The sequence below is a fragment of the Diplotaxodon limnothrissa genome, linkage group LG9, assembly GCF_057381915.1.
Source record: "Diplotaxodon limnothrissa isolate DT_005_m linkage group LG9, D_limnothrissa_male_GT1.1, whole genome shotgun sequence".
Classification (NCBI taxonomy): Eukaryota; Metazoa; Chordata; class Actinopteri; order Cichliformes; family Cichlidae; genus Diplotaxodon; species Diplotaxodon limnothrissa.
The window spans coordinates 20,569,787-20,583,133 of NC_140604.1; the positions used below are offsets into that span (position 1 = coordinate 20,569,787).

A 13,347-nucleotide genomic window follows, 5' to 3' on the forward strand; every position below is an offset into this window, starting at 1 on the left:
TTCCCCCTGTGATCAATCCTTTCACACCCCGCCTCTCATCATGTTTGCTTACACTGAGACCTCAAGCTGTTTGGACATGTAAATAACACTTTTGGAGACTGTTTAGCTAAGCTCAATGGGAGTTGCTGTTGACTTTTGGAGCGCTTTGCTTAATTACAGGTCCCAGATTGTTTCAGGTCTAATGGCCTAATTACCGCTGTATAAATTAGCCTAATGTTCGTGCTGTGCAGAGCTTTCTCCGCTGTATGTAATGCTCGGGCACGAGAATAGAGAAAGATAAAAACAAGCCTTTATTCAGCAAAGACCAACAGTGAGAGTGAGGCAGAAGAAAGAAAGCAGAGAGGTTAAATAAAAGAAAAATGTTAAGTGTTGGCTTGCCAATCTCTCTGCCATTCATCATATGTACGAGGCTGGCAGATCACACTCTGCCCTTCCTCTGTAAGTCAATAGATTTTTTTTTTTATCTTCTCTGCTGTTCGTGCTTTCTCTGTCTCTCTTGCTCAGTTGCTCTCACACCATTAAACACAAGCAGTCTTTCTTTTGGTAAAAAGCAATTAACACAGCGGAAAAGAAAAACAAGGCAGAGAACGGAACACGAGCGTGAAAGAGAGAAACGTCTGCACGATAACAGGCTTTCTGTTTGAGCATACATTCCATCGCTACTCGCTGTCAGACGTCGACTGAACAAGTCAGTCAGTGCCCGCAAGTCTGTGCATATTTGCTCTGAGACTTAATGTTCAAACAGATTATTTATTTGTTAAGTACTGGATCTTTTTATTTTTTCCCTCCAGGGGTTTACTTTGCTCATACACCACCTGCAGGACATGCAACAATTCCCTGTCAGACTTTATCTCAAATTTTTAGAGGATTTACAGATGACTACCCATTAAAATATGTATCCAATTGCAGGACATTTAGACATAAGTTACACAAATAACTCAGCAGAGCTCCACAGCTGCAAAACATTTACGAACCAGAGTCGTAATCTTAACAAATTGCACTCCAATCTAAGGATTTTTTAATGCTAGAGAGTGGAGCTAAGCACGCACACATCTCTGCCAGGGGCCCCCAGCACTACCCAACCTCAGCAATGCACCCTCTTTTTTTCTCTTCCCCTGTATCCTAGTAAGGTTATTTCACTGGGCCTCTCTGGAGCACCCATCTATCTCTTACATTTCCCGAATTTCTCCAGATTGGGATAAGCCCGGGAGTAGAACAAAGAGCTACGCGTTGGCCCTCTCCCCTCACTCCCGCACCCTCTCTGCCCTACTCCACCCTCCAGCCTCCTCTCCCCGACTCGGCTGAGAAAAGACGCAGCAGTTTACCAGCTAAAACTCCACACTACACCTCTCTCTCCCTCCACCTCCTCCTCTGTATCTCTTGCATCTGTCTATCTCCTTTTCGCCAAACAATGACGACTCAGATAAAAGGGAGTCGATTTAAACCTCAGGTTAACTCAGCAGAACTTGGCTACATTTATTTTGCTTCAGCTGCATGATTTATTCCACTCAAATTCAAGGCCAATACTGGGCTTGGAATTTTTTGAGATCTTTATTTAGAAAAGAGTCCACTGATGCATTTAAATGCCTGTATTAGAGAAAATGCACGATAAACTACTCTGATACAAGCCGAGGTCGTATTAGAGAGTGTGTTCACGACTGTCCATGCTGCATCAGGCTACCAGGACAGTCTGACCCTCTATGCGGTTCAGTGTCACATCACATCCTCAGGCCTCTATATGCAGGTGATACCAAAACTGCATGTGGCTGTGTGACAGTGACTGCGAGGTTAACACACCTGCATTCTAATAACACACAGACTGGACGCCGCCGCCTGGGGAAAATGGACGACTATTCAATTTTGACTCACGCTGAGAGGCCACTGACCGCAGCAAGCAATGTTAATGTAGTTTGTTCGCTAAATGCATTTGCTGGTAGCCATTGTTGCTGTTAGTTCACCTCTGGGTCTTGATTAAGATTATAAATCCCTCACAGTGAGTGAGAAAAGCCCGATAATGTGACTTAAAGTGGGAAATACAATCTGAGAGAGCTTTAAGTATGAGCAGACAAAATGCATCACATTACTTAACCGCAAAACACTCTGTTCCACTTCATTTTTTTCAAAACATGACCTGGAATCTTTTCAATGTTCTTCTTCCTCAATAATCTTCAATTTTCAAATCCATGATATTATATAAATGCTGGTGTCAAAGAAATGCGTAGCAGTCCTGTGGCACCTGTGTCTTGACTTATTGCTGGATGCCAGGAGATAACACTGCGTGTTTAAACCTGCCTCTTTTTCTGCTCATGGAAAAATTATACTTTCACATACGTTTTAATGGAACACTTTCAAGAAGAACGTGCTAAATATAGTGTATGTGATGAGCTGGAAATGAGAACTGTCTCACTACTGACATAAACCTGGCACCGAGGCCACGGGCCACCATGCATATTTGTGATATGCCGGCAGCTTTGACTGCAAGGTATTTGACGCCCTGGGAATGAAAACAAGCTGGCAAGTCGAAAGCCAACGTGAGTTAATTTTCATGCATTTTTCATGCTGTGAAACCAGCAGCTAGAACATGTGAATTAAATCTAACTAATCATCCATTTTCATAACCACTTATCCAGTGCAGGCTATCCCTGCTGACACAGGGCGAAAGGCAGCGTATGACCTGAACAGCCATCGTAGGACTAACAGAGAGACAGATAACTCACATTTGGGATCCCCATTAACCTAACATGCACATCTTTGGACTGTGGGAGGAAGACGGGAGTTCCCAGAGAGAACCCATACACTCAAACTCCACACAGAAAGGCTCCAGCTGGCAGGCGGTTTCAACCCCATGGCCTTCTTTCTGTGAGGCACAAGTGCTAACCAATGCAGCACCACTTGATTGCCCAAATCTTTTATCACCATAAACATTCAAAACTACCAGTGCAGTCCTTTAAATATCTAGCTCAGAAATGGCTTTTTCTCCCTGGGCTGAGTGGCTGTTGCTCTATCTTCCACTGAATCCAGACATTAGACAAAGTCTGCTCAGGTCTCTAGAGGTATGTGGCCATTATTTGAGGCGGGTGGAAGGAAACTACGTGTCACAGAGTAAAGACAAAGCCCAGTGTTACAACAATCAGACAAATGGCTCCTGGGCTCTGTAAGACCAAATACAGTTTGATGCCTCTGGACCATTTGGGTCTTATGAGTAAAACACCATCTGTAACTCTGAGTCTCCTTCCTCTTCACTCTTTGTACAGTGTGCTTTGCTGTCACCTTACCCTCTCTTTCACCCTCTCACTCTTGCATTGTATTCCTAATTCCTTCAGTTAATCCCAGTTTCTGTCTATCTCTGTTTCTTTGCCTCTCTCGTTATTCAAAGCACATCCTCCCCGATCTCTCCCTCTTTCCCTCCTCACAGCATCCCTAAACAAGGACAAAGTTGTAATCCATTTACTACACTGCTGTCAACAGATTCCACCCAAATAATCCTAAAAGACTCAGAACCAGGCCTAGGTACTATCAAGGGAATGGCAGGAACAAGGAGGCGGAATGCACAGGGGACAGATGCAGGAAAAGAGGGAGGAGTGAGAAGAACATACAAGGGGTGTGGAGGAGTACAGACGGAGGGAAGTTGTGTCACAGTGATTTGAGTCTTTGTCACGCAGGTGGCGCCCAGGGGTTCCCTCAGTCTGGGCAGAGAGACAAACGGAGGCCCATGTAAACCTTAAAGAGGATTAACCCTGCCGGAGCGCTTTAATGAGACCTGAAAGTGCCGGGCACCGGAGAGCCCCGCTGATTGAGCCGCGCTCCAGTCGGATCCCAACGGTCCGCCGGCCCAGTGGCCCAGCAGCGCTGCTGCAGCCCCGTGGCCTACAGCTGCCCGCTCACACTGAGCCACATCAAAGCGGCCCGTCTGGGAGAACTCCGAGATGGGAGGGAGGGGGGGAGGGGTGGGCATGAGGGAGGTGGGGTGTGTGCGTGTGTGCACGCAGGAGAGGTGGGAGGAGGGTGCCTGGATGGAGGAATCCCTTATCTCGTCCTGAGAGGATGCTGCTCTGTGGTGCGAGATTGTCTGGAGCTGCCACCTGTCCCAGGCATCTTTGAAGGCAACACTAAAGCCTGTGATGGGCCTGACCTCCTTGAGCTCCCATTCTTTTATGTCTCTCTTCATTTTCTGCTTTGTTACACCCCCCCCCCACCCCCTACACTCTCTACTGCTCTTCTCTCTACTTCTTAGCCCTCTGTCTCACTTACACCCTCATATTCAGCCGTGCCTCCCTTTCCGTCTTTCTCCTCTCTCCAGCGATATCTTCCACTTCACCACGCCGTTAGAAACATTTTAATTATACTATGTTCATCAGCCTCTTCTTCATGTAGAACAATATATACTTGTGACCCTCCAGAGACAAGAGCAAGATACGGGTTGTTGGTTGGAGGGATAAGGGTGCTTATCTTTGGCACTATGTGAGAGGAATGCAAATGAAAAAAAAAGTGATGAGATATGGATTCAGAAGAAACATGTCGGACTCTATCATACTGGTGAATACGGGGTAACTCAAAGCGGAGAGGAAAATCTTGTGATATTGTGGCTTTAACCGGAGAGCTGAGGAGAAGCCCTCATGGGTATTTAGTCTTCTTCTTTTCATAATTTGGTGCTTAATGTAAGCAGGAGGGAGTGTTTATTCTCCTTTTGGATGGACAAGACACAACAAATCTTCATTTTTAAGCTTTCCCGTTGACAAAGCGCCATTGTTCCTATTTGCATCTGCGACTCGATTAACCAATCACATTGGAAAAGAGGGTAAACACACTGGCAGATGATGCTACAACGGCACTGAGAAACACTGAGAACATCTTCAGTCCTCTAGAAATTCTTCTTAATTCTTCTTAGCTCCTTCACATTTAATCTCGTCATTGTTAATAGGAACTGCTACTGTTCAGAGATATGCCGTTTTCACACACACACACACACATCAGCTTTGTGGTAAAAGCGCCGCATGACCTTAAGATGGTATGAAAGTGCATTCTTGAAGCACTTCAAACTCCGCTTAACCCTCTTAAATCATCAAGAACTACAAAGAGGCACATGCATGCGAGAATACTGCCTATCTTACGGTGCGAGATGCCTCTAATAAGCTGTATAAAAGGGGATCATCTGATTATCCCTGGTGTGCTGGACCAAGGGGCCACGGCAGAGCACAGGCCCATGTTGTTCTTTTTTGATGAAAGGAGGTGGATGGAAGGGATCCCTTTCCATCGCCTGCAGTGTGCCCCAGGCTTCTCTGTGCCGGCACACCACTGGGGGACTGCACCATGCCACCACGCTCAAAAAGCCAATATTGAAACAATCACAAAGACAAACACTTACCCTTGAAACAGGCACGTGTCCTCTCACCCCAGGCTCTCCTCAGTTGTTTGAGGGGGGGGGGATGTTTGAACCTGCATCCAAGCCGGTTGTCACATTTAAACCAACAAGAGATCAGAAAGTTTGTTCGGTGAGAGCACTCTGCTACTTTTTTCTCCTCGTACACATGCACACACTTTATACTTTACATTATACATAGCGCACAGTGCTTCCTCTCTCTGCCACGTATAGAAAGGCCCTGTGCAGTCCATACGAAGTGAGCGACCAAGGACTGTAATTAACTGTAGCGAGGCCAGGGCCATTGTTGTGTGGATCACGTACAGTTTGATGACAGCTAATTCAGTTCAGTGGTCAGCTGCATTTTGATATAGAGGCAGACAGAATGACGCCGGGGCAGCGGCCGGCGTGCTACGGCCGAGTAGACCTGAGATCAGCTTGGCGCAGCGGTTCAGAGTTTAACCCCTGTGACTGGACACCCACCCCCCTCTCCCTATAACCATAAAATCGTGGAACAGGTTTTACACCACGGCTCAGCGTTCGTAGATTTTTAAGGAGCTAAACCGAAGACTATTGAACTGATAGTTATCCATCACAGCCTGAAGATACTTGCTGTGCCTGCTCTGCCCAGACTAGATATAACACAGCAACAAAACTTCTCACTTCAGGGACGAAATTCTTTAGCATCATCTCTAAAGCTTTGCAAATTTACTGGTTGCATTCATCAACCATTCAGAGTAGTTTCAACATTTGTAAGAAAGCCATTGAAAAGCACGCGATTTAAGTCCCTCCATAGATGTGTTTAGGCTGGCAAAGAAGGGAAAGATGAGAAACTTTAAAAAAGAAAAAAAAGAGGATCCCTTTGGAGGAAGCAGAGATGCGTCGCCAGCAAGTGGGCTCACTGTTGCTGCACGACCACTGACCGGCTAATCAGCACACAATGTAGACAGATGTCAGCGCACAGCGTCGCATTCACACTTCTACACAATTAAAGATCTTAAAAAAAAAGACTTCTCCCTCATTAATCCTCATCTCAATCCTTTCTCCTTATCCTGCAGCAAAGCCTCATGTATTAGCGTTGTGGTAAGAAGGATATGGACTCTTATCCAGTGTTTGCCCAAGAAAAGCGGCTAAGACTCAGGCATCACCACGATTAGCTAATGCTAACAATAGGAGCAATGTTTCCTTGGTGCCTCCTCTTTTCTGCGCTGAAGTGGGTGTTAAAACCAGAGTAAACAGAGACTTAGGCCAAGGACATAAGAAGAGTGGGAGATCACAAGTCTGGGTGAATAGCGCAGATTTACTCAGAGCGCGAGGCCCTGAAGATAAACCCCTCTTTCGGTCTCTTGTGGTTGCTCGACTCCCACACCTCCCAGAGCTTCGCCACCATGTTAACGACCCATCGGCCAGGTGTGGTGAGGCTGCAGGTGCCATCGCATTTAGGCACATTAAGCACTGACACACACTAGCGGTAAGAGTAATCGGATTTACCTGGCTGTCTGCTGCATGGCGTGGAGCGCTGTGCAAGCGCAGCACAACGGCTTAGGGCCCCCTCTCCATCACACACACGCACACACCTGGGATGAATTAAGGAGGTGACAAAGCCCTCATAGAGAGGGACTGCCACAGGAGAATTAAGTGTGTGTGTGTGTGTGTGTGTGTGTGTGTGTGTGTGTGTGTGTGTGTGTGTGTGTGTGTGTGTGTGCAAAATATGTGTGCTCAATTGTGTACTGAACCAGAAACCAGAACAGGAGCTCGTAGCTTTTTACACCTTGTGGTGCAGGAGTGGCGACAGATGCTATAGGCTCCTGGTTCAAAGCAGCCGAAGAGCAGGGGTTGGGGAGGGGCTGGCAAAGGTTTAAGGGGGACCCCTTTCGATCTGCTGACCCTCAGATCGTCAGAGCTCATGGGGATTGAGCTCTGGTACTGGGTTCAATCAGACAGAATGGGACCGCTGCCTTTAGGAACTCCCCATGTCCTCAACACCTGGGGCCAGAAGGAGGTGTTTTACACAGCAATGCTCTCATCTCAAATCATAAGTCTTCCTGAGCGAAGGAGAGATCATAGAAACATCAATGAAAAACACCAGAAGTCACTGACACCGACCTTGTTGGTGTTTTCATTCTTCCCTGAACACCGGGAATCAACTTTTTGTGTAATTCTTAAATGTTTGTGTTGTTTTTCTTAGTTTATTAATATTTTCATCATGCCTGTGATAATTTGGCAGATCCCAACATGATATGTAAATTGTTTGTTTTTCCTGGTCGACACCAGAAAAGAGAGAAACATAGTAAATCCTTGTCTTGAAAAACCAAAAACTACAAGAACCTTGCTGCAGATGTCTGTGCATCATGCCTACACGTGCCTACACATCCCAGCATCACTGCTATCACAGTCCTCTACTCCAGTCTGCTCCATACGTCTGCAGTCTTCCACCCTCTCGAGTCCTCGTGCACGAAGAATTCCTCTTGAAGCTCTACAGCCCTTTTGACTTTTCCTGCTGCTTTTGAACTCTCCATTTCAAGACTGTGACTTTTCCACATGACCCCAAGCCTCAGACTTAACCCCCTCCCCCCAACCCCCACCCCTCCAACCTTCCTGACTCCTACCCCAAGGCTTCAGTGGTCTGGAACCACTAGAGTTCCTTCACACATACCCACACACATACATAAAATGAGAAGTGGCAGTGTTGCTGAGTTAGGTCAGGATGTAATGGGCAGTAATGTTCTGCCCTCGAGGGTTCTGTCCAGAGAACTGCCTGGTTTTAAGTAACCTTTACCTTAAAGAGGCACCTTGATGACTCTCAGGCACCCAACCACGATGGAGAAGCAGTTAATGAAGTGGCTGAATAAATAGAGTTACAGTATAAGGTTGGGGTCCACTGGACTTTCATTACTGCCGCTGGATTAAAATCCTTCTGGCGCACTCCTCCTGCTCCCTTTCAGCACCAGTATAACCAAACTAAACAAGCTATCACATCAAATCCTTGTCTGCAGTTAAGGTCCTGGCCACCAGATTAACTTCCAAATCAGCCCCTTTGCTCTCCAAACACCCTTCTCCAGCATTTCTTTTACTTAACCGCCGCTATGTGTCTCACCTTTTCTTGGAATTATCTTTGCCAGCTTCCTTCCTTCACCCGATTCTCTCGGGCTTTGTCTCTGTGAGTCTCTCTCGCACTCTCTCCCTCTCTGTGTCTTCCTCTGCCTTTCTCTCATACAGTCTCTGAGTCCCAGAGAGACCGAGAGGCAGAGTAGGGGGTGGTGAGGTTTGACTCTGCGTTGCTTTTGGGCTTTGAAGTGTGTGTTGATGAGAGAAAGCGGAGTACTGTGTTCAGACAGGCCCCTAATGAGGGAATTAAGAAGCTACGCTGGCCGTTCCCCATACTAACTTCCCAAGCGCAACACAAGGCGAGAGTGCATGCGTGCGTTCACAAGTGTGTGTGCCGGTATCTGTGTGCAGAGGAGAGACGGAGTGTAAGAGAAGGGCTAATCTGTCAGACTTAATCAAGCATCTGGCAGCCCTGCCTCTCACCTACAGTAAAAAGGGAAACTTGGCTTCAGCATTACGGGTTCTGCAAGCATGTCCTTGAGCTGTGTAGCTTCTCAACTTTACACGTTAAAGTTTCAAGTTTACCATTTTAAAATGAAGTGAGCGGCTCTTGTGTTTGTGGCTCGCGGACTTACGATAGTGCGAGTCTAGGTAGCCGTTGCGAGGGTCCATTGCAAACAGCGTGCCCCGGTATGGAAGTGCATGGTCAGCCAGATGTGGCAGGGAACCGTGCTGCTCCTTCTTGAGCAAGGAAGGGCGTTCCTCTGTAGACGTAGAGGGCTCCTCATTTATGCTTCTGTCAGGGGCGCCAGGCGTCGGGACCTGAGAGCTGATGGCGTTGCGCCTCTCACGGTGGTAAGGCGTGCCTGAACTCTCGTCCTCTGCGTGGACATGAAGACAGAAAGACAGGAGAAGAATCCAGTGTTATAAATTTGGAAGGGCAACACATTTTTCTTTTAAACAGATATCAGAATAAAAGCTGTAGCTATGAACGCTGCTCATGTAGTGGGGGAGCTCATAAAAGGAGGAGCTGCTTTGCACACCTGAAACCTACGGTAAATCTGCCTTCCTTCAGCCCCTGGATATGAGAGTTCAGAAGCAGTCAGCGTATGAGCAAACGGACACCATGGAGGAAAAAATTCCAAACATCTGAACAAGTGTTTAAATTCACATCTGTCTTCTCTTTTTATATAAAAATAAATTCTCATGAAGAAAACAACTCAGGCGTTCAGTCAGCATTCAAAGATGCCCGTTAGCAAGCATCACTGGCTACACCAACCCCACCCTGCTTCAGTCTCCAACCAACCCCCACCTTTCACTCTTAAACTAAATCTTTTTCTCTTTTTCTATCTGTGTCTAAGGGGGAAATTAGGAGGCCCTCTGGAGAAAGCTGCTTGGCATGCTGTATAAAGCGGATAAATGTGGAGCTGAGTTCAAGGGCTAAGCTCCACCAGAAAGACCTGACCTCTGACCCCTTGGCTTGACCTCTGAGATGACATATATAAGGGTCAGTTATCCTCGTGACCTGGTATTAGCCCTTTCTGTAGTCTGATACCACAGAGACTAACTCAGAAAGAAACATGCCATCAAAAGTATGTCATTTTTTTTCAACTGGGTTGATTTAATCTTTAAAACAGGAGGACATAAATCCTGCCTGATGATTTAGGCCCGGACGTCATGATGCTCAGGGGCAGACTGAACTGGGATATTTTAGTGAACAGCACTTTAATGTGTTTGTGGGAAATTCTGCAAAATCACTGGTGACATGCTAACTAGATAGGCAGGCCAGACCTTAAAAGAGTGTGATTGTTTGTACGTGGCCTATTTTAAGAATTATTTTTGTTTTTATATATTTTGACATTTTGCACTATCAAAAGGGTCAAAACATGAATTCCAAATGATCTTCAATAACACGTGATCTTAGGGACTTGGGTACTTTCTTAGGTTTTGCTTTGAACTGAGACATCTGTATGTTATAGATTCAAAAAAATCATCATTTGTCAAGAGCAAGCCCTTGCTTTTTTGCCCTGAGCCAAATCCTTCAGTTCCAGCTTGTGTTGCCCGCAGGTCTCCATGTTCAGCCCGGGTTATATGCAATTATGAGTTCACCACTAAGGCTGCTGGTCATCAGTACACTCCAATGTTCTTTCTTGTATTAACGCTTCTCACCGGGAACCTGGCAAAATACCGTTGTGCTGGCGCCAGAGGTACTGCAGTATTAGCAGCCTAACAGCGTGAGCAGCTCCCCCACTATGTGCCGCAACCCAACAGCATCCAACTGCCAATTAAGAAACAGAGGCGAGGGCCAGATTAAAGAGCGCACTACCTTAAGCACTGAAGAGTGCTGCTATAGAGCTGTAGCACTTCACAGAAGAAGAGAAGCGATCAGAAAGGAGGAGGTTAAGAGAGAAAAACAGAGAGGGAGAATGAGATTGAGAGAGGCGAAGAGAGCGAGAGAGCAGGAGGAGCAACCCAAGGGTCCTGCTTTTATTCCCTTCACTCTCCCACATCCATTACCTGCGTTTGGACCAGCGTGCCCTCGTGCAGCACTGGCAGCAGTTTCAAGGATTCTTAACACGGAACTGACAACCAGAGAAGCAAGGCGCTCTCATCCCCGGGAAATGACAGTGTCAGTTATGATATAAGTATTTAATCCTATACTGCACAGCCAGTGATCTTATTAAGGGAATAATGCAACTTATACGGTTAAAGCTGGATTAATAGGTCTGCGCTTGCAAAGCGCAATATTAACATAAAGGGATTTCAGAATTGGGTTCATCTCCTGACATGAATTGAGGAAGTCGAGACTGTAAACTATGCGGGGAGCGAGCGATGCTAAGGGCAGAGCGTGTGGCTGTGTGCAGCTCCGGCTCCTACTGTGCACGCTCAATTCTTTAACATCCAGAAAAATCTAGCATTACATCTGGGAAAGTAGAAACTTTCTACATATTCATGAGCTTGTTTTTGTACTTTCATACATATATTTGATGTTTTATAAATACATTCATCACTGGGGCTTGACATGGTGTAGCGTGAAGTTATGAAAAACTACAAAGGAGACTCAAGCGTTTACTTTTTTAAAAAAAAAATCTATACTTTACATTTCTATTTGCCAACTATTTCAGTGAGCACTACTCTTCTTGTCCTCAATCTTTCGTGTTCTGTCTTTTTCTTTCCTTTTACTTTCTCGGTGACCCCCACCGCTATTCAGATGTGTCTTTCTCCCTAAAGGGAGGTCAAGCGACTAATAGTTCAATCACAGCACTGTCACAGTACCACCATCCCCCCTCCAGTCACCCCAGCAAGCCCTGGGTGGGTTTCATCATTCTACCATATACCACCTAGAGGGAGTTCATTACATCAGTTCATAGGACCTTAAAGAGTTAAACAAACACTCTGCAGCACAAGGGTCAATTGACTCCTTGACTCCTCAGTGGAGGAAAGAGAGTCTCTGGTAAGGTTTTTCTTCTATGCTGCTTGTACCTGGCGAGTGGAAACTTTTTACATCCTTCTAACGTGTTGAGCATCTGTCAAGAAATGAGGTAATGAAGACAGAGAAGACACAGGTAAACACATGCAACTTTGAAAAGTTCAACCCTGCAACACTTCTCCAACTCTGACCATCAGCCCAGCAGACCCTTTCCCCTTTTCCCTCCCTCATTTTTCATTCCTCTTTTATTTCCCTCTCTTTTCCCATGGTTGCCGCATCCAGTCCTCTACCAGTTTGCAGGTCTATTCAGCCCAACACAAAAGCAGCAGGCCGGTCCTCTGTGGACCAGAGGAAAAGCATGCCTCTCAAAAAAACAGAAAAAAGAACTATCCCGCTCTCTCTATGGTGATTGAATTTCTTAACATCTTTTCAAAAAGCGCTTAAATGCCTGGAGGCGAGAGGAAGAAACAAGCTAATGGTGGATGGGGAGCACTGAACAAATTTCAGAGCCCTTTCCTGCTCGCGTTTGAGGTTGAAAGCGAGCTCCTGCCTTTCAAGTTTCAAAGTCCTCCTTCCTCCCGCAGTGTCACTGAAGGATTTGAAAAGAAGGTAATTGTGCTCACTGCCGTCCTGATCAGAGCACACGCCCCAGCTCTAGTATTTCAGGAGCTTTCTCTGCCACTATAATGGTACCTGGTGCTCCATTCCTGCATTCTTCCTCCCTTACTACTCTTTCTCCTCCTTCTCTCTCTCTCTCTCTGACCCTCTACAAATGCACTCTGTATTGCTCTCACTCACTTGGTTTCTATCCTTCTTTCACCCCCAGCAAGCCGCTCATTAAATCCTAAAACCCAGGTTTCTCCCTTTTTTCCTCTTGTCTGGGGTGTCTATTGTAGGATTCTGGTTCAAATACCTTTCAAGAAAACCCTATGCATGGCCTTTAATATGGCAGTATAAAAGACAGCGTGGATGCAATGACAAAATGAAATTTTGAAAGAGATAATGAGATATGGAGTGGGGCCAGTACCTCTTAGAACTGGGCCCTGGGACAAGAGGGGGGCTAAAGTTAAGGATGCCCAGCCAATTCAAAGAAACAGCAAGTGAAACAAAACGCTCAGCTTGTTGTTTTTGAAGGCATTTTCTAGAGGCGCAGGTTAAGAACGAGGACTGTTGTTCCTCCACATGCCAATCGGTCCCTCACTCCCAACCGTCTGATTCGCCTTCTGGCCTGAACTCAGTCAGAGTCTCCAAAGTTGGGACATGCATGTTGTACAAAGGGCCATTGCGCACCATAGTTTCCCCCATCCCCAGTTACCACTTTTTCTAAAAGCTCAAAATATCAGAAGGGGTGTTCTTGTACCTCTGAGCCAAAGCCAGACATGCGCTGTATTCCACCTTCGAACTTCTCAAAGCGCTGTTTGTCAGTGGCACAAACACGTTTTGGCTGGGGAGCACATGGAGAGCGAACAAGGAGAAGAGGAGTGGAGGATATGCGGTGAAATCACAAAAC

At 46.2% G+C, this 13,347-nt stretch overlaps 1 protein-coding gene across 1 annotated transcript in view; it reads right to left on the reverse strand.

The window, feature by feature from the left end:
* gli3 (GLI family zinc finger 3) overlaps window positions 1-13,347 on the reverse strand; it is a 99,058-nt gene that overhangs the window by 47,969 nt on the left and 37,742 nt on the right. The window contains exon 3 of the mRNA XM_085362108.1: window positions 9,043-9,288. Coding sequence (XP_085218234.1) covers window positions 9,043-9,288 — 246 coding nt within the window. The remainder of the gene's footprint in view (window positions 1-9,042; window positions 9,289-13,347) is intronic.